Raw genomic sequence first — 20778 nt, 5'->3', positions numbered from 1 at the left:
GAGAGGGAGAGGGAGAGGGAGAGGGAGAGGGAGAGAGAGAGGGAGAGAGAGAGAGAGCGCCAGCCTCAGTTCTTATTCCTCACGCAATACAAAATGAAGACAACCTGCCTATCATTTGTGTTGTATTAGGTAGGTATCAAGTGCAATCTAAAGACGATTCAAAGCCTGTGTGAGCATAGTTTTTATGCAAATACCACACTGTTTCCCATAAGAGAGTTGAGCACCCATGGTTTTGGGTATTCTGGGGTCCTGGAGGTCCTGAAACCAGTCCTGTGAGTTACCTAGTAATGGCAACAGCTGGCCTCTATTGTAACAGGCTCCTTGAGGTTGGTGTATGTCAAGCGCACTCTAGGACACGGGACAGTGATCAGGCCTGGCTAGGGTACTGTGACTGAGATAAGAGGCCTTGGTGGCTTAGGCCGGCGTGGTCAGGGGAGACATGGAGACAGGAAGGACTAACAGCATGTGGTTAATCAGAGCGGTGTTAAAAACTTATGATGTTTTCCCTCTGGTTTTTGAAAGGGGCCGGGGGGAGGTGCTTCAATAGAATTTTAAATGTGGAACTTCAATATGTGTGCCACTTGCCTGTGCATAAGGTGGCCAGCTTTCAAATTCCCTAGCCCAGATCCTGTGGTTTCAGAAAACACATTTTAAGACACAGAAGTTTCCTGTATTTTTTGAGTTTTTTTTTTTTTCCTTAACCCGGCCTGAGTCTCAGTCAGCACAAGAGTGAGCGTGTGGCCCCGAGGCTGGCTTATGTGACACCGAGACAGTGGACACAGTGGAGAGCAGAAATTTTGAGCAAAGTATCCCACTGGCTCTCTGCAGAAATGGTCAGAACTAATGGGTGTATAGTGCCACCTAGTGGGAAGGACTGGCAGCTACACATATTTAAAAATAAATGAGCAGGGCTCAACCCCAGCAGAGATGAGCACTGTGGTACTGAGTGAGCATGGTGCTGTCCTGCCATGTCTTGTCAGCTTTCTTTAAATAATTCCATATTTGTAATTGTAGTGACTATATTTTCTGATCTTTAAATCACTACCACTGAAGTCCTCTAATTGGAGAATTTAATTTTGTGAACTGAAGTGTCTAAATAAAATCATATTGAATTATGCCCCCGGACACCCAGGCTGTACGGCCAGTGTTCTAGCTCTAACCCCCATCACATTGTGTCATAGTATACCGCAAAAAAAAAAAAAANAAAAAAAAAAAACCACCAAACCCGTGCTTTCTTCTTGACTGAATAAAATGACATCCTGAAGAGATGGGGCAGGGGTAGCCGTCACCGAGGACTTCGCTTCAGTGACTCAGGATGCAGTACCTATCAAATTCTATGGCTTGAGATTCATTTTCATTTCCAGATCAGTAGAGTTTTCATTTGTCTTCAAATTTGGATTTCAGCTGTAGGTTTTTTACCTAAGAAGGCTCACCCTCCTAACCTTAGGCCTCTTTGGGTTTCACACTGGGCTGGGAGTCACCATGCTGGGACACAGAGAGAGCCATATCACTGGGGCTTGCAAGACTGCATTTAGGGGGGCTGGTGAGATGGCTCAGTGGGTAAGAGCACCCGACTGCTCTTCCAAAGGTCCGAAGTTCAAATCCCAGCAACCACATGGTGGCTCACAACCACCCGTAATGAGATCTGATGCCCTCTTCTGGTGTGTCTGAAGACAAAGACAGCTACAGTGTACTTACATATAATAAATAAATAAATCTTTAAAAAAAAAAAAAAAGACTGCATTTAGACCCTGCCCAGCCCACCCTGGCTTTACAAACATGTTAGAATACTTTCTCACCAGCCTTAGCGCCCTGTTTGTGAAATGGACGTTGTAAGTGTCCCAGGATGGAATGATAAGGCACACAGTTGAAATTCATGTCTTGTGAGTTAGCTCCAGATATATAAAACTGCACTGTCAGCTGATTTAAACATTTTCTGATGCGTGAGCTATATAATACTTTAATCTTGCATTTATACAGAAACACATTCGAGACTATGTTGGGTTTATAGATGGTTGATTGATTTGTGTACTTAACTTTCTTGCTAATTTTGTATAGTTAAGTGGCTAGCCGAGAATCTCATCATGCAGACAGTTTGTATCTACCAGTTGATCCTGCTGTGGATTTCCTCCTGTGGAAATGCTGTGTGAACAGGCAGAGATGTCTAGTACTGTGCAGGCCTTCACTCAGCATATTTATAACCTTCTTTTGATTTGGACGAGTCCCCTGCCCCAGCACTAGAGGGTTTAATGATGGGGGCATTGTGTTTCAGGTCTGTGGTGAATTTAGGGTGCTCTATAGAGTGGTGTGCACGTGGAGAGAGCGTGGTTAGAAGCAGCCTGGTTTCTAAGCTTAGCTGAGCTTGGTGGTGAGAATTGAAGGTTTCTACTCAATAAAAACACTGATGTAACATGAATTTTTGTTCAAGTATCAATTATGAAAAAGCAAATTTACAAAATGCTGATCTGTCCTAAGAAGCTTTTTGCGATGGGCTCCTCACTCGCCCCCCTCTCTCTGATTTGCAGCTTTACAAAGAAATTGAAATCTGTCCAAAAGTCACCCAGAATATCCACATTGAGAAGTCAGACACGGCCGCTGATAATTACGGTAGGTTTTTATTTGTCTTTGGTCTTGGGTGTTTGTGTTTCCAGTTAAAGCATTTCATCTGTAAACAGAACGTGCGCATATTTACAATTCAATAAGAAGCCCTTGGGGACTGTTTTAAACACACATCTGGCTCCTGTGCCATGAAGCGCAGCTGAGCTATGAAAGAGATGAAGGAGACGCTCAACCCGGGCATGGGGAGGAAAGCCTCTGGCCTTCAGTCTCTTAACTTGAATCAATGGGATTCTGCTGCCCTAAGGGGCAAACAGAGGGGCCACAGAGATTACTCAGTGGTTAGAGCACTTGCTGTTCTTAGAGGAACCAAATCGGATGTGAGCACCTTGAGGGGCTTACAGCTGCTTTGAACACCAGCTTCAAGCTATCCAACACCCTCTTCCGGCTTCTGTGGCATCTGCACTTCTGAGTCTCTCTCTCTCTCTCTCTCTCTCTCTCACACACACACACACACACACACAGTGGGGGAATGGTTGGGAGTGAATAGAGAGGTAGATAAATTTTTTTTAGAAGAAAGACATAGTGGGGATGGATTATTTTATTTTCTGTTGTGCATGACGGTGAAGGAAATATCCATTTCCTTATGTTGCCCTTAAACAGGCAGCGCTCTAGCTTTCTCCACAAGGAGAGTTAAAAGCACTTGCTTTGTTGCTGTGTAGTGGTACCCGAGGCCACTGCTGGGTTGTGTGGTATGTGTGCTCTCTGTGGCTGTGACTTATCACAGTGAAATGCCACAGAGCAAAACCGAGGAAGACAAAGGGACAGGAAGAGAGTGTGAGGACAGCAGGCTTAGGCTCCCATATTGCTCTCCCACTGGAGAGAGAGGAGAGACTTGAGTCCCCAGAATCAGGGTGCAGCAACATGTAGTCTATGCTGTTATTGGGGAGCTTGTAGAGACTCAGTCCCAGGCCACGCTGGGAACGCAGGTCATCTAAACACCCATTGCCCGTCACACACCAAAATCCCAGACGGAAAGCAGGCTCCCTCTGAATCACACACTTGTACTGTTTAAACATGCAAGTCACGCTAGAGTGTGGGCAGGTTTCCCTCAGACGTGTGCAGGTCTTTCAAAAACAAACAAACAAACAAACAAACAAACAAACAAAACAACCCCCCCTCCCCCAATACACACAGACCTGCCTGCTGTCATACTTTCCTATATGGCTGTCTACACTCTGCTATCGTTACTGATATCATTAGACTGCTGTTCGCTTAAGCAGTAAAGGAATTAGCCCTTGAGCTCAAGAACTGGGGATCTGGCGAGTGCTATGTTAGGAGAGGTGAGGGTCACTGGAGAGAGCCCAGGCTGCCTGTGGTTTCCCTCTTACACTCTCCTGGCTCAGACTGTTATTTGTTGTCATTTCTCCAGAGCCAGGCCTGGGGCAGCTGTCACCAGAGAAGAGCCTGTGGCTTTGCAGGGGGAAACAGAGGAAGCAGTGAATCAGGTCCTACTCAGTGACAGACAGTGACAGCTCTAAGCAAATCACAGAGTCACCTACTTACAAAGATGTTGATGTGCGTGGGCCTACTGTGTGCTGGAGCTTACAGTTCCTGGTGAAATGTCAAGACCACTGCTCACATGTATTGGAGATCTTTCTCTGAATGCAGCGGTTAACCTTTTAAGTGTTTGGAAACCCCCAAAGCCCCCACAAGGCAGCTGGTATCATGTTCCCTCTGCATCTCCTGCTGTGAGCAGATATCATCGTCTCAAAACACTCATTAGAGAATTGTGGCCTAATGAATAGAACCCAATTTTGTCTCTCTGGCCACTTCCGGTACACCTTCACGCCATTTACTGTTTGACCCTCCCCCACCCCCAACCAAACACATCAGGAAGCCTGGAGGACATCCTCAGTGGCAGAGAATTAATGTTTATAACGGGCTTGATATGCAACAGAAGTGTGGCCTCCATGACGAAAGCCATAATCGGTGGCACTGGCGTAAACAAGCGTCTGCCCTGCTTCTACTTAATGTCTGTCGAGTGGGAGTCAGCCAGTGAGAATCTAGAAAAGTGAGTTCCCACGCTCTGAGACTCTTGGTCTACGACTGAGTGATCTGGGGAACTTAGAAACAGGCACTTGGCACCAAAACACCCACACACGCCTCCATTTTCCTCAGGGGATGAATTATAAGATGTTCCACAAGGGCCTAAAGTTAGAGATGGCACAGAGCTCTATGCCCTGTTTGTTCTTTTTCTCTGCATACCAATCATAAAATTCAATAATAAAAAAAAAATCTGTGTGTGCATTCTGCCTCTGTGTTCATCTGTGTACCATGTGCATGCCTGGTGCAATGGATTGGAGGCCAGAAGAGGGTACTGCAATTAGAGATGACTGTGAGCCACCATGTGCATACTGAGAACCGAACCTGGATCCTCTGGAAACGTAGCCAAGTGCTCTTAATCACTGAGCCGCCTCTCCAACCCCTGATAAAGTTTAACATGTCAGGTGGACACATTGAGAGAGTAGCAGCAATGGGTCATTATAGAGAACAGTTGCAAGAATGTTTTCGGATTAGAGTTGAGAATGGGGCGTGATAGCCACAGAGGGTGAAGCTATCTACGGGCCCGGGTACAGGCGCTGTGTGCTTCAGAGATGTTTGAGGGGCTCAGATTGACACAAAGCGGTTTGGTTTGCCTCTGTTTGAGCTTTGGGGCCACCAGTACTTTCATGTAGCTCACACTCCATTGCTTGGCCGCACCAAACTGATGGAAGAGGTTCTCAGGGGGTCGGGGGGTCTAACCACTTGGTGCCAGTTTCTGAGCCTCACTCTGGAAAACCGTGCTGCATGACGGTGACCTCAGCTAAGCCAGTGTTTGGGCTCCTGTTTGGGCAGCAGCGCATTGGCAGGAAAGAATAGTCCCTGTTGTAGTTACTTTTCTGGTTGCTGTTAGGAGATAACTCTGGCAAAAGCAACCCAGAGGGAAAAAGGTTTATTTCAGCTCACAGCTTGAGGGTGTGGTCCATCATGGGAGAGGGGGTAGGGTGGGGGAGGGGAGTCCTGGCTGCAGGCGTCTGAGGAAGCTGGTACAGTTTATTCCAAGTTAGGAAGCAGAAAGCAACACATGATCACATTCAGCTCCCTCCTCCTTATATCATTCATAAGCTAAGCCCAGAGGATGCTGCCACCCCCCAACGCCCTTTAATTTGGATATGCCAACTTGGATGAACTCAGTCATAGCCAGGGGCTTGTCTCTGAGGTGATTTTAGCTCTTGCTAAAGGGACAATATTAACCGGCATAGCTTAAAATCCTGGATGGTTCGATAGCCTCCGACCTTAGAAACTCCCTTGGCATCTCAACGCAGACCCAGCCAGTCCGCACCAGCCTGAGGTAGCTTTCCTTTATATGAGCCCACATATATGCAGGCTCTTAGTACACACTGACACAGGACATCTCAACAGTATCAAATGCTGCTTTCTATTTTAGGGTGCAAAAGATGATCTGATAGCTCAACTGGCTGAATAAATTTTCAAACAGTAACAGATGGGCCGGGCGGTGGTAAACCCATGCTCTCAATCCCAGAACACAAGAGGCAGAGGTAGGCAGATCTCTGAGTTCAAGGACAGCCAGGACTACACAGAGAAAGAACAACAAAATAAAACAGAAAGAGCAAACACTTGGGAGTTTCTCTCTCCAGGCCACCCCTTAGGTGGCACTCAGGGCTTATTGTAGAGTTAGCTCAGGTTACACAATGTTTAGATTAACCATTCCTGTGCTGTCTCTGAGGGAAGTGTGCACAGGTCAACTCTAGCTTTCCCTTGTCCCAGGGTACTTCTGATGCTATTTTAGCACTTAGTATTTTAGTAGTAGTCGTAGTCGTACACACACGCACCATATGGTATAAGTAAAATATAGAATATATATTTAGTAAATATATTATTTACTAAAATACTTAGTATTTTAGCTGTGATGTCATCCTCATGGGGTGGTGTCTGTACTTACACAGCTATTTTATCCTGGACCTAGTTTTGAATTCTCCGTTGCATATTATGTTGTGGATTTCCTTTGGCCATGGGTGTGAGTATGAGGGATTTCCTGGCAGTTCATCAAATCAGCAGACGGTCTGGTCTCTTCCCGTGGTCTTAATTACTTCCTCTTCTAGGTCCCTAGGCCACATAATCACTCATAACACCTTCCTGCTCTTACAATGGCAGCCTCCTAATTGTTGGCTACCTTAGTTTGATATTGAATCCTTCTGCTCTGGTTGGCAATCATTTTGGCCTTTGTTAAAGTTCGCTGAGCTTGGAGTGTTCCTGTTGCCCTGAAAACCTTTTTTGACTGGCCATAAGAGCATCGCGGTCTTCGTTCGGCGAGGAGTAGTGCTTCCCTTTACACTTGCTGATGTAGGAGACAATTACACAGATCTCACTGCAGTGCCAGTGCGGTACTGTGGTGCAGGCTCCAGGGAGAGGCTCCCCTCTTGGCCCTGTTCCTACATGTTAGTCCTGTGTACATTTGTAAGGTCCCGTCATCCTTGCATGGTCTTTGGAAAGGAAGTTGTGCCCATGGTCCTTTTGTTTACTCTGTTGACAGTCAGAGATTACCTACCATCTTGAGGACTTGAGTGTCTCTCATGTCTCTGTCGTGTACCCAAGTACCTGGTGCAGGATTTCACAGTTCCCTCCAGGGCTCAGGCTGATGGAGCTCCTGCCTCCCTCACTCCTTGGTCAGCAATCTTCCAGCACCAGGAACAGAAGGGAATTCCTGACTGACCATCGTCACCGATGGTTCTAGAGCAGCCTCTGGCTTGGTCTTGTCTTCCAACTAAGCAAGCTGGTTCTCAGCACCTCTCATTAGCAGCTGAATTGCCCCCACCCCATAAGAATGAAAATCAAATTAATAATATAGTGAAGATAAGAAGTTCTGTTTCCCATCTGAGAGAGTTACAGGACTTGGGGTGTTAGCAATGGCTGGTGGCCTTTCTTGGCCACATAGTTTACCTATGTTCTAGTACCATGAACTAAACAGAAAACTTAAACTTTCATTTCGACATTGCTTGAAAGGTCTCTGTGGCTCTCTTATAATAGTGCTCTCCCCCCTTCCCTCCTCCCTTCCTTCTTTCCTCCCTCCCTCCCTCTCTCCCCCACTCTGTCTCTCCTATTTTTTTAAGACAACATTTTCTTCTCCCCTCAGCATTAGTTAATTATTTAATATTCTGATAGTCACTAGAGTATGAAATCAGTTAACCACATTCCAGTATGAAATGGTATGTATAAAGTGAGTTTCAGAACGTGATAAGAAATTAAAGCAATGTCCATACCGCAGTATATCTGGGTGAATACACATCATACCCAGGGACCATATATCCTAAGATGTAGACTGGATGAGGGGAAAAAAAAAATATATATATATATATATATATATATGGGGGGGGGACCCTGATGAGTTAAACCGATCTGCCTGTTTTGTGCCGGGTAAGGAAGAGCGTGGGAAAAGCAAGCCCTTTACCAGGAAACAGGTGAGATGTACTAATGTCCTTTATTCCCACTGGCAGGCTAGTTTGAAGGATGGAGATTAATGGACCTAGTGATATTTATTTTTATAAGTTGTTACTTTTAGAATGATCTAAAAATACATTTTTTTCCACCTGCTGTGTAAAAACAATCTGAACAACAGGAAAAAAAAATTCCAAAGTGTAACCCAAAACTTGTGCTCACAGCAGGTACTTCCTGTTGTCAGCTAAACATTCTGAGCTCTGAGCCCTGGCTTCTGTCTTGTGTTCTGTAGGGTTTTTGCTTTCTTCTGTGGATGAAGATGGCATTCGAAGGCTCTACGTGAACAGTGTCAAGGAAACCGGGTTAGCTTCCAAGAAAGGTAAGACTGGAGCTGGGGATGTTTGGTTTTGCCATTTTGTTTTGCTTTTTGAGACAGGACCTTGATCTGTAGCCAAGGCTGTCTTGGAACTCCTGATGTGGCTCAGGCTGGTCTTGAACTCTTAACTCTTTCTGCATCAGCCCCTACAGTGTTAGGATCTACAGACCTGCCAACTCCCATCTCCCACCCCCCCCCTACCCCAGTGGCCCTTGTTTATCTCAGTTTCCCTTTTGAGAGACACGTTTTCAGAGGGGTTGTGCATAAAGGACTTGTTTCCTTCTGAAGGGTCCCCACGAAGTGGGTTTTACTTCATGAAGTTGGGTGTGAGACTCTGAGCCTGTATCCAAAGGGTTACCGTAAAGTTCTAACTACAGCGGTTGCTTTTTATCCTCTGGGGAGCGCTGGGGCCTGAAGGAAGCAGAGCTTTGGTTATCAGCACTCAGAGGCATGCCTGAACCTGTAGCACCCTCAGAAGCGGCTTTTCCCCCCAGTGTGTCACTTCCTGGAGAGTCTGCAGAAGTTGAATTTCGATCCAGCCTCCTCTGTCGGCTCTCCCCTGTGCTGTGTCTCGCCTGTCTCCTTTGGCCTTCCAAGAGCTTAGCATGCATTCCGGCTGCTTTTGAGCCCTGTGCTCCATCTTTGTATCCTCAGAGTCTCTTCTCAGCCTAGATAACCATGGTCTGGGCCCTCCATATCCATAGGCTGTGCATCTGTGGATTCTACCAACTGCACACTGAAAATCTGCTGGGTGATGGGGTGTTAAGAAAAAGCATCCCCTTCGTCCCTGTCACCGCTCCCTAAGCAACGTCACATGGTCAGCCGTTTTCATAGCATCTATGTTGCTTTAGGTATTGCAGGCTACTCACCGATGATTTAAATACAGCTATTCACAAATATGACTCCACTCTGTCAGTGGATGTAGTTCTGAGGCCATCTTGGAATCCTTCTGCTGAGGGTACCAAGAGAAGATGGAACCCGTGCCCTCCGTTAGCCATAGAATCCCTGTAACAGAATGAACGGTGTGGCTCAAATGCACAGAAATTTTCCCTCCCACCGTTCAAGGGGCTGGAAGACCGAAGTTCAGGTGTTGAGAGGATCGATTCCTTTCAGAGCCTCAGGGAGGAATTTGTCAGCTGTCTCTTGGACCTGGTGGCTGCCAGCTATCCCCAGAGGTCCCTGGTTTGCAGCTGGTGTTCCTGGGGTTTTTCCTTTGTACTCAACACGGCCATTTCTCTGTGTCCCTAACCTTTCTGTGGCAGCCTTCTAAGGAGAGATCCCTTGCTTTAACAGTTATCCCTAGTTTCCATGAGGTCTGTCTCCGGTTTATTTTGACTTATCATGTCTATATCATATACTTCTAACGATTATTTCAGTTATCTCCATGATATGTGCCTGGCGCTCTTGTCGAGAAAGGTTGCTTCCCGATGTTGTAGGTAGACACGATTGTTTTGTTTTGAAGGGGGCACTGTTCAGCTCATTATACTTATAAAAGCATGAAGCGGGTCAGTAAGGCTTAGAGACTACCTTCCTTTCATTCTTGGTATGGAACTTTTAGTTTCCTCGAGGCAATGGGAAAATAATACAGGTGCCTAGCACGTCTCCTCAGCTGTACTTAGCTGTGGTTAACCAAGTCTGTTGTTAAGAGCTCTGAATGGACAAAGGATGCTGATTTTTCCTGCCTCCATCCCTGCAGTAGCTGAGTATAGTACTACCGGGTGTTTGGCAGCCTGTGAGTTCCCTGTGCGGGTCACTCCTCCCTGTGCTGTAACAGTCAGAAAATCACAATCTCCAGTCTCCCCATACATAGACAGGGTGAAGGTGAAATAAATGTAAGGGAATCGTTTATGAGCTAGCTGTCATGAGGAGAGCCTCTTTTATCTTCCTTGGGTGTTTTCTACGCCTACAGGCAGGCTGGAGGCCAGAGCTTGTGGGGGTGCTAAGCTTTGTCTCTGCTCTTGGCTGAGACTGGGGAGAGGGGGGCTCATTCCCCTCCAGACCTGATGACTGATCTTTATCTCTGTCAGCAGGATGAGCGAGCTGTTGGTGAGGCCGGGGTGGGGGATCTTCTGGCGTTAGTCACATCCTGTTTCTTTGACTCTGTTGTCTCCAAGTCACTCTACACATGGCAGGCAGTGCCAGGATGAGGCACTCAGGGCGTTAGATCCAGCAGTTGATGAAATCATACATCCCAACACACCCCCTCCAGGGCTCACTGCGGGCCACACATCCCATTTGTGGGGTCTGAGAACCAACTAAAGCCCTTCCCCAGATTCCTTCTGCTCTTCCAGTTTGGCTTGAGTCTGTTGTTCAGCCAGCCTTTGATGCCTGTAATCTGTGAGATAGCTGCTTCTCCACACTCATCAAGTCCAAGTTCTTTGACCACCTGTTAGCGTGTAGAACGGAACTCTGACTGGCTTTGGGAACACGGCCTTGTGCCTGCATCCTGGTTAAAATGGCCAGAATCTGTGTTTGAGAAGAGAGACCGGGGGAACGCTGCTTACGTGGACCTGGACATCTGTCGCATGAACACACATACCCCTTCATTACCTTGGTCAGCCTGCCACCCTGGACTCTGGCTCTAAAGCACTGCATGTGGGTCTCTTGTTCCCACTCCTGCCCATTGCTCTTCACACGCAGGCTACTTGTAGTTGGGTCTCATGTTGGTCGCTCTAGCAGAAGTGGCTCCTTGTGCCTTTGTGTGCCTTTTGACCCTTCACACACACACACCCTCATCAGGGTCCTGTTCGTTTGTTTTGGACAGTCATTCTCGATTGGAGATCACAAAAGAGCCATTTGTCATTTATCCATGATATATATTTTCATGATGGCCTCACAGGACATAGCCTGAATGAGAAAGACATATGTCATCTTACTCTAAACAATTTGGATGTTACATATAGCTTTCTTTTTAAAAAAAAAAAGATTTATTTGATTGTTTGTTTATTATTTATTATGTGTACAGCATTTTGCCTGCATATATGCCTGCATGCCAGAAGAGGGCACCAGGTCTTATAGATAATTATGAGCCACCATGTGGTTGCTGGGAATTGAACTCAGGACCTCTGGAAGAACAGACCTCTTGACCTCTGAGCCATCTCTCCAGTCCCCTAGATACAGTTTTCAGAGTCCGTTCTTATTTCCAGGGTCAGTCGAGGATGAATAACAATATGAAGAGCCAGTGTCTGTTGAGTATTCTCAGGCTGCTCCATGTCCATTCAGTGTCTAGCCACATGATTAGCTTCATTTCTCCTCTCTCTCTCTCTCTCTCTCTCTCTCTCTCTCTCTCTCTCTCTCTCTCTCACACACACACACACACACCCCATTTCTTGCACGAGAGGCTGAGGCTGGGGCTGACTCAGTAATGGCCAAGGGCCACAAAGCCGGGCCATGTCGCAGCTGTGACAGACAGGACTCAGTGAGGCGCTGGTAGCACAGTACTGCTGACGGCCCCTCTCTTCTTATTGCCCATCCCGAGAAGAACGCATCTGTGTTGTCTTCCCCGTGTTGCCATAACAAACTACTGGAAGCTCAGTGGCTTACAGCAGCAGCAGTTGATAATCTTGCTCTTCTTCTCCCCCCTACCCCCTAGGGTTCTTTTGGAGAGAAACTTCTCTGGTCTTATCCAGTTTCTAAAAGTCCCATCCTTTTGTGTGTTTGTGGCTGTAACACTGTTGGGCCTAGGGCCCAACAGACAGACTCCAATGTCTCCTGGTCCCAACAGCAAAGATCTTCCCTCTAGGGAAAATGGCACGCACACACGCACATGCACATGTGCACACGTGTATGCACCGAAACCAAACACCAACACTGCATATATTGTTTTTTTATTTTCTGTTTAAATATTATACTGCTCTATATTTTAACTCAGAAGTGAGTTGTTTAGGGCTAGAGGTTAAAGCTGCACTTTCCCCGGACCCTGAGGTCATAGGCAGGGGGAGTGATAACAACTGCATTGAATTCTGTAAATTGTCATCTCTATACGAATTTGGGGGTGGTGGTGGAGACAAAAACAGCAGCCTAACTTCTAGTGATAGAAAGAAGCAACTTCCTGCATTTTAGTTCCGTAAAAATGATCAAGAGCTACACGGGTGTACAGTACGCTGTTGCCGGTGTTCCCAGAGACCGGCGTCTTGGAGAGTCAACCAGAATTGGCATTTGAAAAGGAAAATCGGCAGATGCTTAGAACATGTTGAAGAAGTAGCGATTGTTTAGGTGATTCTCTGGGGTCAGAAGAGGAGGGGTAAAGCAGTGTTTCTCAGCCCGAGAGGCTGCACATCAGGTATCCAGCTCATCAGAGTCATCCGTTATGATTCACAGCAATAGCAAAGTTACATTTATAAATAGCAAGACGATAATTTTATGGTTGGGGTCAGCACAACATGGGGAGCTGCATTAAAGACCCAGAGCATTAGGAAAGCTGAGAGCCAGGGCTCTAGAGTCTTCTCAAACCTGTGTGAGCGCTGCAGCCTGCTCCCAGCAGCCCTGGGGCTGAGACTCCTAGCAGGAGAGGAGCCGGGCAGGCCCCTCCTGACAGAACTTCTAAGTTGTTATGCTCTGATCTGTGTGACATTAAAACTTTCCCATCATGCGTTGGCAGGCCTGAAGGCGGGGGATGAGATTCTCGAGATCAATAATCGTGCTGCTGGTACCCTGAACTCATCTATGCTCAAAGATTTCCTCTCACAGCCCTCCCTGGGCCTCCTGGTGAGGACCTACCCTGAGCCAGAGGGAGGCGTGGAGCTGCTGGAGAACCCTCCGCACCGAGTGGACGGCCCTGTGGACCTTGGCGAGAGCCCCCTCGCCTTCCTCACCAGCAACCCAGGTATGCTGTGCCCAGGGCTGCGCTTCACCCATCCATGCCTGGGGAGGCACCGCAGTCTGCCCACCTCAGGGCTCGCTCCTGCAAACCCGGGAAGGTCCTAGTGAGTGAAGCTGGTAGCCGGCCCTGTGCTTCTTGTTGGCACTTCAAAGGGAGAAAGAAGGTTTTTTTTTGTTTTTGTGGAATGACTGCTTTGCTACAGGTCTGCTGGTCCCACTCAGAAAAGCTTTGTTTCTTTTGCTCTCTTGCTCATTGTCATCTTGGAGAGAGGTGAGTGTGGGCCACCATTTCATGGTTGTGGAGAGAGATGGGATCGCATCAGATCCTGGGATGCTGAATCCTACTTTAGCCTTCTCCGTCTCGCTCCCCTGACTCTGCCCCGCCTTGCTCCTTTTCCACCCTGAGAGAAGTTGGATGCTTTGTGAGGAAACTTGTCCAGCAGGCATTTGGTTAACTTGGCTCCCTGAACATGAACTGGGTCAGTGGGAAGCCCTGCCCACCCTGACCCGTCCCCTACCCCTCCCGAGTTTCTTCCCTGCGCCTTCTGATGCTCATTCTGATGGAAGCAGTTGGGTGCCTTCGAAGCCTTCCTGGGATCCCCACAGAGTTAGTGCCCACCCATAAAGCCAGCTCTATGACCCGCCGTGTGTGTCTGTGGGCAGCAGCTGTAGTATGCTATTTGGTTTGCTGGGTTGGTTTCTAAGTTGTTCTGACAGGCTCTCACTTTGTAGCCTGGTCTGGCTTGGAACCCCTTGAATAGCCTAGGTTGGTCTCGAACCTGAGATTTCCCTGCCTCAGCTTTCTCAGTGCTGGGTGAGAGGACAATGCCTCCATGCCTGGCTCGGCTCATGTGATCCTTGCCTTCCTTGCCTCTGTGTGTGTGTGTGTGTGTGTGTGTGTGTGTGTGTGTGTCTGTCTGTCTGTCTGTCTGTCTGTCTCTCCGGCTTGCATGTCTGTTTTCTGAGACCGGGTGTCTTTTCTTCATCCTTGCCTTCCACTTCTTTGGACTTAGCTTTCCATACAGGTGACGGGAGCGAGTGAGTGGGCAGAGGGGCTGTGCAGTCTGTGCTAGGATCTGGGTTGACTTGCTAGTCTTGGTTTCAGAATTATCTTCCTCCCCCTGTTTTCAGGGGGAGGAAAGAAGCGTGAGGCAGTGGGGGTGTCTCATGCGAGCAGGGCAGCGGCGGCGGCGGCAGTGGGTCTCTAGTGTCAGCGTCTGCCTTGGGTGTCATTCATCGCCATTGTCAGGTTATATTCTGCAGCTTTGCTGCTTAAGCGAGAAGCCCTGTGATCACTCACGGTTTTGTTTAGCGGCTCTTGGAAGAGTTTGATAATTTGAAGATTCAGAAACTCGATTGATTGTGCTTAGTTACTGCTGACCTCCAGGACTGCCCTCTCATAGTGGCTCTCACACTTCAAAAGCTTGGTGAATGCCAAGGAAAGGGGATTAAAACCATGGAGGCCAAGCCAGGCGTGGTGGCACACGCCTTTAATCCCAGCACTCAGGAGGCAGAGGCAGGCGGATTTTTGAGTGCGAGGCTAGCCTGGTCTACAAAGTGAGTTCCAGGACAGCCAGGGCTATACAGAGAAAACCCTGTCTTGAAAAACCAAGGAAAAAAAAAAAAAAAAGAAAAAACCATGGAGGAAGCCCGTCCTCTCAGACGGCCACAAGGTGGCACTTGTAATCCTACAAAACAACCCGCTGCCTCTATTCTGAGACCAAATGAACCACTTGAAGTGCGATTCGATTGTTTAAGGATTTCATGAGCAGGCACACAAGATAAGCGTGTGTGACAGTGTTTGGACGGGCTATCAGTGTCATTTCTGTTGTGTATAGATACAAATGCATAACTGCAATATTGTAATCCACACACAGAAATCGGGTCACCCCGCCTGATTTTAAGTAACTCGGATCCCCCTGTTCAAGTCTTGGCTTGGATTCTCTCCCCATCGCAGCAGCAGATTGAGTGGTGATGGGGACTCCAGGTCCGCAAAGTCAGAGAGTACCATGCTCTGGCTCCTTAGAGATAAAGCTGTACGCCTTTGTTTTACTCGGACTCTCACACAAACGGCTCCCTTATTTACTGTTACTGTCTATTCCCTCCTGAAAAGGCCATTTATATCTGCACAGATTATGTCCAGGAGTGTCTCTAAGGGATTGTTTACTTCCGAAACTGTGGAGTCCACATTAGCCAATAGTCAATAAGTATCCTAGTGAGCCCCCTCCACTATTTGGAAACCTTCTGCCTCAGCCTGTTGAATACTGAGATACAGTAAACGAGACGCAGTTGCGTTTAGTGAGAGGTGTTCTGGCCTGTGTGAGTCTGTTTTAGAAGAATCTGGGTGTATTCTGTGTATATACTAATCTCCTTGCCTTTGATGGAGCCTTGAACATGGCACTGGCTTTCCTGTAACCCTCCATAGACCAGGCACCTGTGGAGGCTCCGTGCCGAACCTACTGAACTGACCCTGGTCCAGAACAGCAGAGCTGCAACTTTGGCGTCTCCTGGAGGAGATGCATCCTCTCCTTTGTTTTTTCCTAACCAACGGCTGTGACTTGGGGCTCTGCCTTCTGAGTGCTTCCGCTTCCTGATCCTCACTTAACAGAGGAAGATGATAGGGGAATCGAGGAAACAGGATGTGATATCCAGCCAGCCTGCCCCACAGCAAGGCAGAGATAACACACACTCAGCAGATGACCGTACTGAGCACAGAGCGGTCGGACAATGGGTAGGCTGGACTCCAGCCTCGGGCTAAATTTAGAAGTAACTAAAAATAAAAGCCATCCTAAGTAATGAGTCTGGGGTTTAGTGCTGAGGTGTCTTTAAGATGGTCACCTGGACACGAAACCCAAGTGGGGAGCAAGAACACCCCAGGGACTCTGAGGCCCACGTGAGCCCCGATACTGACTGACTGCCTTGCATGCAGACTTGACTAGGCCTCCCCCGAGAGCCGTGACTGAAGGTTGTGATTCTCTTTCAAGCCACGGTTATTTTTGAACCTCTTTCTCATATAGGCGCTTAAACCCTGTAGGTAGGAACATCAGACTGATGGTTAAAAATAGGCCTCGGACCAGGTTCTTGGGAACCGTGTTCATTTTGATGTTAGCCCGTTGGCCCTATGGGTCCCAATTCAACACTCTGTGCAGTGTCCTCGTTACAAAGTGGAGACAAGAGGACACTGCCACCTTGCTAGGTCTGTGCGATGGTTAAACGAACGAGTCAATAAAGTGTTTGCACTAATGGTGAGTATACGAGAAACCGTTTTCATCCTAAGCCAACCGCTGTCACCGAGCACATGGGGACTGTCTGACCGATAACCAGTCCCTGCTCCTCCCCACCTGCTCTTCCAGTTCCACCAGCAGCAAGTGGCTTTGTGAATGTCCCCGTGCTTACAGTTTCTGGGTGGCGAGGAGTTCTGTGTTCCTGAGCACAGAGGCCTCCGGGAGCCTTTTGCACAGCTCTGAGTCCCTAGGTCTCTTGTGTGAGTGATTCCCATACGTGTCTAGAGTTGGATCCCTGTAGTCCACCAACCAACTCTCCCTGTTCGTAGACTTGTTTTTCTGTCCTGGGTTCTAGTGACAAGCAGAGCCTGATACCATTTCAGGATCCACATCATTGACATTTTTATGTTGGAAATCTGTTAACTGACCACGGAGTACATTTTCTCCTTACTTTGTAAGCATATATAATATGGCATAGGATAGAGATCAAGAAATTTATCAACGGAACAAGGCTACTTGCCATAGTAATTATGCAGAAAACCAACTTCTATGCAAGTTGTAAGTATTATCATTAGCATTTGGGGGTCTCCTTTCAGAAGTTTTAAGCATATGTTTAGGGCCAGGAATGGTGATAGAAGCCTGTCATGCTGTCACTTGGGTGACAATCTTAAGTAATGTAGTAACTAGACCAGCCAAGACTATGTAGCAAGACCTTCTTATACACACACACACACACACACACACACACACACACACACACACTCTTTCAAAAGTCTGTCGCTCTTAAGTTCTGTTATTAGAGCTGGCATTCATTTCGGTGGCCATGCCTCTCTGATGCAGCCTCCCTAGATGACTCCTTGACTGACTCAGGTGAAGCAGGCACCTTGCATTATCCCAGTGAGGAGCCTGGGCTTCTGTAGTAAAGACACCAGGCTCTCTAGCAGGACATTCGCTGCTTCTTATTTGGTAAGTGGCTAGAGAGAGCTGAGCCTGGGTGACTGACATCCGCCAGTGGCACATTAGAGCCCATTCAGACCAGGCCCAGATTGGAGAGCCCGAGACCCTTCAATAAGCTTTTTGCACATCTGTCTGCTGCTAAGAGGAAGCTGTGGATCACAGCGAGCGCAGATGCACCTCCTGCAGGAAGTAGATTCCCTGGCATCTGGGGCACAGGAAAGGCCCTGTAAGACTAAGGCACTCGGGTTCAATGGAGGACTTGTTTGCCCCAGGCATGGACAGCGCCAGATCTGCCTGGCCAGTCAGTACTTTCTGTGCAATACACAGATGGAAGGCTCTGTTTTGTTCTGCTGTTCCATGGAGATTTCTGAGGGAGCAGGGAGAAGCACCACAAAAGAGCAAGTGCTTAGCTCTGTCTTCCTGCAAACAAATCTGGTCCAGTCCAGTAGATTCCCTGATACCCGGCCACATGCACACGGTCCCTGTTTGTTTGGCGATAAAGTTTGCAGCCATGTGTGCCTTGTAAGCTGTTGGCACCCTTGCTTTCTGTCGCTTAGTCTCTGTGGGTCCTGCTGGGGTATGGAGGATCTAAACGCCTTGTCTTGATTTGCAGCGAGAGTTGGTCGATGGCGTCTGTCAGATTCAGTGTCTGTATGGGAATTAATTTTGCAGACTGGGGGGGGGGAGAGGGAGGCGCCTTCATTTTATGTTTTTAAAAATCCTTAGTGTTGGAGTTGAAGAGATGGCTAAGCAGTTAAGAATGGCTGTTTATCTTGCAGAAAAACCAGGTTTAATCCCCAGCACCCACATGGTGGCTTACAACTGTCTGTAATTCCAGTTCTAAGAGATTGGATACCCTCTTCCAGCCTCTCTTGACGTCAGGGGTGCACACATCAATACAGGCGAAACACCGGTGCACATAAAATAATAATTTTAGAAATCATTAATGTTCTTTATGGTTTATTTCTCTACAAGGTCATGAGATCAGTCATGCCCAAATCCGCAGTCTTTATGACTTTTTCTGTAATCCTTTCATTACATTTCTGTTTTATGTACTCGTGTACGTGTGCACACGATGCTTACACATTTATTATGGTCCATATGTCCCACTAAACCGAGGGTCTCCAGAAGGAGGATTTGAATATGGGAAGATGATGTCCCCTTTCTGTTTGGACTCCCATTCTATGCCTTCCCCTCAGCATTCCTGAAGCTGGCCATTGTCACTTCCTCTGTCCTGTTTCTTAGGTCATCAGCGCACAGCCCTGACCGGTTTAGTGGTTATTGTTACAGAGTGTCTCACTGCAAGACAGCCTTGGTCCTCTGTAACCTGGCAGTGTAGGCCAGCCTCAGGGGGCTGGAGACCGCTGTGTTCCTCTGCAGGCTCACAGAGCTGGTCTGGGGCTGGTATGAGGCTGCGTGATTGACCCTGCTCTTGTCTGTGTGTAACTGGGTCTCTGTTACATGAGCCCCATATACACTGGGTCTCCAGTGGGGCCCTCCTCTCCACGAAGCTCTTCATCCCTGAGACCGTGGTTTGAAGTTTCTTTGCACGGCGGGCAAGAACGGGAGCTGTGCAACCACTTGGGCCCTGGCTAGAAACGTGTGGATTTTCACTTAGACTCTTTCCTCTGGTCAAAGCAAGCATTGCCCCAGCCCAGCGCTGGGCTTCAAGTAGGGTAAGAGGAACTGAGCTCCTGACTTTTACAAGCCCAGACCTGTATTGTACGCCCTTACCTTCTCTCTTGCTAGTTGTATTTGCCCCATATATTTTCTGCGGAGAGACTTAAAACTTAAATGTTTGACATTTCTGTTTGTGTCCAGCCCGTGCTGGTTTTCTGGGAATGGCGTGAGTAGAACCCAGTGTTTTCTTTCCTTCCTTTTTTCCTTCCAACATGGGCCATCAAGGCACTCCCCGAATTTGTCAGATGTTTGTTCCTTTCCTGACTGCCCTGGAGCATCTGCTGAGTGCCACACTTCTACCCAGGGGCAGGGGCTCTTCTGAGCAGTCCCTTCTATGCCTGTGTTATCTTACTGTGAGTTTATCTTGGGTTTTCCTCTGGCAGGGAAAGTACCTCAATCTTGTTGTTCTTCTCCTGTACTGTCTTCGGTGTCAGTGGACTTTTATTTAAAAGAAAAAAAAAAGTTAGTTCTAGGAAAGATGCCGCCAGTGTGGTCGGCCTGCATGCAGCTATCCCTCAGTGGGTGGCTGCTTGTGTAAATGGCTGGTCCCTGGGACCAGGGTTATGAAGTCACTCGTGAGTCAAGCTTAGCAGTTATAAACGTCTGTATCCTCCGTGTCCTAACAGAGTCTGTCGGATTTACTCATTTACAGAGCGTGCTGTGTGCTTGGTTGTGCTCCCCGTGTCTTGACTCTTCTCTGTGTGTTCCTGGCCATTCCGTGGGGCTTTGCTTTATACTGTGTTTAAGTCTTTAATGTGTTTTAGCAGATTCGTGTATTCTGACCTGCTTCTGCGATCTCATTTCTGTCTCTATGATCTCATTTCATTTGTCTTACTTATATTCCCTTCTCTTTCCTGAATTGCATTTAAAAATTCCGTTTATAACTTATGTAACCTGTCCCTGATCTTTGTTTGCTCTTGCAGTTTGGAAATGAATTTCCCCCTCCCCATTTTATTCACTTTACATCCCGATCACAGACCCCCCTTCCCTCTTCTCCCACTCCCACCCTTACAAATCCCTCCCCTTGCTGCTCCCTCCCCTGCCTTGGATTACACCCACCACTGTGGAACATCTGTCCCAGCAGGACTAGGTGCATCCTCTCCCACTGAGGTCCAACCAGGCCGTTCAGGTAGGAGAAAGGGGATCCAATGGCTGGGAGCAGAGACCAAGATAGCCCCTGCCCCACTTCTTAGGGGACCTACATGAAGACCAAGCTGCACACCTGCTACAAATGTGTAGGGGGCCTAGGTACAGCTGCTGCATGATGCCTGGTTGGTGGCCCAGGCTTTGTGGGTCCCCATGGTCCCAAGTTATTTGACTCTGTGCGTCTTCTCGTGGTGTTCCTGACCCCTTGACTTGTTCACTTCTATCTCTCACTCTTCCACCTGACTCCCCAGGCTCCACCTGATGGTCGGCTGTGGGTCTCTGTATCTGCCTCCATCCACTGCTGGACACTTAGGCTAGGCTCCTGTCTGCAAGCATATCATTAATAGGATCAGGGGTTGACTCTGCCATGGGATGGGTCTCAAGTTGGAGCAGTCATTGGTTGGCTATGTCCTCAGTCTCTGCTCCACCTTTATCCTTACACTTCTTTTTTTTAATTTTTAATATTTTTTATTACATATTTTCCTCAATTACATTTCCAATGCTATCCCAAAAGTCCCC

General features: G+C 47.8%; 1 protein-coding gene across 8 annotated transcripts in view; it reads left to right on the top strand.

The window, feature by feature from the left end:
• The window catches only part of Tiam1 (T cell lymphoma invasion and metastasis 1), a 348780-nt gene that overhangs the window by 289339 nt on the left and 38663 nt on the right, over positions 1–20778 (top strand). For all 8 annotated transcript variants that reach the window (XM_029470566.1, XM_029470562.1, XM_029470564.1 and 5 more), the window contains 3 exons: positions 2526–2607; positions 8348–8434; positions 13032–13256. In XM_029470566.1, the coding sequence (XP_029326426.1) occupies positions 2526–2607; positions 8348–8434; positions 13032–13256 (394 nt within the window). The remainder of the gene's footprint in view (positions 1–2525; positions 2608–8347; positions 8435–13031; positions 13257–20778) is intronic.

This window comes from Mus caroli, chromosome 16, assembly GCF_900094665.2.
Source record: "Mus caroli chromosome 16, CAROLI_EIJ_v1.1, whole genome shotgun sequence".
In the NCBI taxonomy this organism is placed as follows: Eukaryota; Metazoa; Chordata; class Mammalia; order Rodentia; family Muridae; genus Mus; species Mus caroli.
This window is presented reverse-complemented; position numbering and strand designations above follow the sequence as displayed.